This window comes from Centroberyx affinis, unplaced genomic scaffold, assembly GCF_046629955.1.
Source record: "Centroberyx affinis isolate AG114_WGS23_722 - 3 ecotype Tasmania unplaced genomic scaffold, CSIRO-AGI_Caff_v1 ptg008330l_1, whole genome shotgun sequence".
Lineage (NCBI taxonomy): Eukaryota > Metazoa > Chordata > Actinopteri > Beryciformes > Berycidae > Centroberyx > Centroberyx affinis.
Window position 1 is genome coordinate 27,070 of NW_027284141.1, and position 4,151 is coordinate 31,220.

Here is a 4,151-nt window from a genome sequence, read left to right on the forward strand (position 1 = left end):
ATATAAAGAGTTTTGTAAATGAAGAGTTCAGCTGAGCCTGGATCTGTTGCTGTAAATATTAGAGTCAGTCCAGGATCTGCTGCAGTTTAAATGATTTAACTACAAAGAGAAGACTAGTTACAGTGGAGAGAAACTCTAAGAACCTGGAATAAAGTTAGATCAAATAAATTTAACACTTCAGATGAAGAACCAAAGAAGACAGGATGAACTTTTACCTGCAGTCTAAATATAGAGAAAATTCACTTTAACAAAGTAGAGCTCGTCTACTTTGAGGTAATGCAAAACTATTTTAATTTATTTGAATGTTATAGATTATTTCAATCTTTATTCATTTTATTTAGTTTCCTTTGTTTGTGTACTAAGAGATTTCCTTTAATGTTTTTATATTGTTTGTATATTTTTATTGTTTGTTGTTATAGATGTCATCCACATCACCATGACAGCTACATCATCAACATGATGGGCACATGTTGACATTACAGATTAGAGAGATGATTATATATACTGTTTATTTAATGAATCCTTAAAATAAGAAGTATTCCCATTACAGAAATGGATGGCTTGTTACATGACCTCATCATCATCATCATCATCATCATCATCATCATCATCATCATCATTATCACCACCATCATCATCATCATCTCTAACTGTGCTGTTCCACTGTTACAGAGACCTTCACTGGTAAAATCTTCAGAGAGAGTTTATCCACAGTGGCAATGTATGGAAACAGCCTGTCAGTGAAAGTGTGTGTGAAGGTGTGTATGTGTGTGTTAGTATCAGGATCAGAGAATGACAGCTTTCCTCTGTTCCAGTCCAGATGCAGTCTGATCCTCTGGAGCTTCTTCTTCACTGGGAGAACAGTGACTGGATCTGGTGGGGAGCGTGTTCCGTATCTACCATCATAGAACCATATTTCCCATAATCCAGACTGTATGTGTCCCTTCCTCTGGACAGACTCTGTTAATGCACCCAGTCTCCAGTATGTATTGTCTCCAACCTCAACATCCCAGCTGTGAGTTCCTGAGTTAAAGCCCTCAGATCCCAGGACAGAGAGGTAGGAGTCCATCCTCTCTGGGTTTTCAGGAAGCTTCTGTCTCTCTACACGTCTCACACTGGTCAGATCTTCAGACAGGATGAGTCCTGGATGAGCAGTGTTTGGGTCCAGAATCACAGGAGTGTAGGAGACCATCTCCTTCATCTTGTCCCAGACTGTGAAGCTCAGGTTGCCCAGGTGTTTGGCCTCGTCTATCAGAGCTCCTGAGACCAGCTGTGGATCCTCCAGCAGGGGGCGCTGGACTCTTTCCACTGTAGCCTTGTAGTTCTGCAGGAACGAGACGTCTTCAGCTCTCAGCTCCTTCTCTATGGCTCTGACTGTGTCTGAAAGAGCTGCTATCTCTCTGCTCAGACCCTCAATCTTCTCCTTCATCGTCTGACTCTTCTGCTCCTCTTCCTCCCTCAGTGCAGCGATCCTGGCCTCCTCTTCCTCTTGTAGAAACTGGTGAAGCCTCTTAAACTCCTCCTTAATCTGCCTCTCTGTGTGTCGGGCCTGGACCTTAATGTGTTCTGCTGTTTGATCACAGTTTCCTTTAACTTCATTAAAGAGCTTTAGTTTCTCCTTTAATAGCTTCAGTGATTCCTGAAGTTTCTCATTAAGATCCAGTGCAGCTTCATCGATGGGTCTGATTCTGTGGTTGGTGTGTGTTTTTGAATGCAGACAGACAAGACACACTGGCTGCTGATGGTCCAGACAGAAGAGCTTGAGTTTCTCAGAGTGCAGACTGCAGAGAAGCTCAGATCCTGCTGAAGCTCTCTGATCTCTCTCCAGTAAGAAAGCCTCACACAGGTTCTTTAATGCCAAGTTACAAGGTGGTTCACTCTTTGAAGATCTTCTCTTACAAAGTGGACACTCATGTATTAGTTTCTCTGTCCACCAGCTCTGCAGACAGGCTTTACAGAAGCTGTGGCTACATGACAGGAGGACAGGATCTTTAAAGATGTCATGGCAGACAGGACAGGAGAGATCCTCCTCTGATCTGGAAGACATTTTCTCTCTGAGTGAATCTAAAAACAAACCAGACAGACCGCTCAAACAGGAAATCAGTCAGTCAGTCGTGACACCACTCCCTCCTCTAGAATGTTCCCTGAAAGTTACTTTGACTTTGAGTCGTGTTTCTTCTAAAACTCCTGAGTCAGCAGCAGGTTGAAGTGGCAGTATTCCAGTATTCCAGTATTCCCTCCTGTAGCTGTCCTCCCTCAGTGGAAGTCGTGGGTTTGGTCTGAAGTTGAATCCTATCCTCTGTCTCTTGGTGTGTGTGTCTGTTCTCAGTGAGGAGTGGAACAATAATAAACTCTGTTTCCTGGTTTGTCTCAGGTGAGTCAGGTAAGGGGCGGAGCTTTCCCTTACAAAAAAGAAGTATACTTCAAGTTCATTTTATTAAGTAAACTATAAGTATAAGTTCAAGTATATTTCCCAAGTATACTTTATGTAATAAGTATACTAATATCAATGTACTAGTAGTATACTTGTAAGTGTACTACTTCAACTAAATTGGCCCACTTTTTAGTTTATAAAAGTATATTTTTAAGTACACTTTAAGTGTAAGAGTAGTAAACTTTGAGTATACAACTAGTTTACATCTAAGTTTTATTTTGTACTGCAACTATACTGTGAAATGTACTATAAGTGAACTTATAGGTACTAGTTATATACTTCTAGCCCACTTTCTAGTTTATTAAAGTATACTTTTAAGTATACTGCTAGTAAACTTATATATATATACTGCTAGTTTCCTAGTTATGTAATATCAGTCCACTTAGTATACTAATATCAATGCACTAGTAGTATACCTGTAAGTGTACTACTTCAATACTTCTTGGGACTAAATTGGCCCACTTTTTAGTTTATGAAAGTATACTTTTAACTACACTTTAAGTGTAAGAGTAGTAAACTTTGAGTACACCACTAGTTTACATCTAAGGTTTATTTTGTACTGCAACTATACTATACAGCCAAATGTTTATCTGTTTCTGTGTGGGTTAATAACACTGTGTACATAAAAGATCAGGTTCAATTCCACCCATGTACTATTTATTCTAAGCTATTCCACCCCAAAGCTGACTTGTAAACCTGACATGTAAATTTATAAGATAGTATGTAAAACATATGCTGGAGTACTACCTCAAAGAAGCCAATATGTGTGAAAAAAGTATTTAATAGGCTACTATCAAAAGAGTAAGCACAACTATAAGCCAAGTATACTTAAACTTTCTGTATAAGGCAAGAATACTTAATTATACTTTTCTGAAGTATATCTCGATCAAAAGATTAAGTACAAGTATAAGCCAAATATACTTAGACTTTTCTGTATACTTTTCAGTATAAGCCAAATATACTTAGACTTTTCTGTATACTTTTCAGTATAAGCCAAGTATACTTAGACTTTTCTGTATACTTTTCAGTATAAGCCAAGTATACTTAGACTTTTCTGTATACTTTTCAGTATAAGCCAAGTATACTCAAGTTAAATATACCCCTGGTGGTCCCCGGACCCCACGTTGAGAACCACATGTGTTATCTGACATCAGTATGAACCGACCGACTGTGAACCGACCCGAATGTGCAAATGAACAACAACAAATGACATCATATTTGCGGGACGATACGTCATGGAGGCTGGTGAAAGTTGTGGTCCAGTATCTCTAACAGAACGCTCCCTCTGCTCTCTTCCTTTTTCCTGCAGTAAAACATCCAAATCTGAAGTGACATGATGGGGTTTGTTGTTTGTTTTCACACAGCCAGCAGTTAAATTCAGACAGTGATTCATCAGGAAAATCTAACCACACTGCTAAAACTGACAAACTTGTTAAGTTATTGTATCTTGTATCCAAACTTATCAAGCTTATTTTAGGATTTTGGAGTCATATTGGCATGAATCAAGTGAAATTTACTGAAACCAGCAAGATTATCTGCCAGTGCAAGAATCTGTCTAAAAATATCATAGGATAGGTCAAGAAACAAGAAAAAATCACACAACAACTTGTCATTTTTTGCAGTGCAGAGACATGAAGCCTGGTGTTAGATCTGCTGGAGCCTTTACTGGCTGAACTGAAGCCACTGTGTATTTTTTTCTGAAGGTTGTCTGAGATTT

At 39.0% G+C, this 4,151-nt stretch overlaps 1 protein-coding gene across 1 annotated transcript; it reads right to left on the bottom strand.

Moving 5' to 3' along the window:
- Positions 1 to 646: 646 nt before the first annotated feature.
- LOC139640099 (E3 ubiquitin-protein ligase TRIM39-like) lies at positions 647 to 2,265 on the bottom strand. The gene has a single exon (XM_071514266.1). It carries the CDS (start codon positions 2,045 to 2,047, stop codon positions 647 to 649), a length of 1,401 nt encoding a protein of 466 aa, XP_071370367.1. The 5' UTR covers positions 2,048 to 2,265.
- Between the last annotated feature and the right edge of the window lie 1,886 nt (positions 2,266 to 4,151).

What these genes read in the sequence shown, in the direction of transcription:
- LOC139640099 (XM_071514266.1), bottom strand. Translation starts at nt 2,047, where the DNA reads ATGTCTTCCAGATCAGAGGAGGATCTCTCCTGTCCTGTCTGCCATGAC.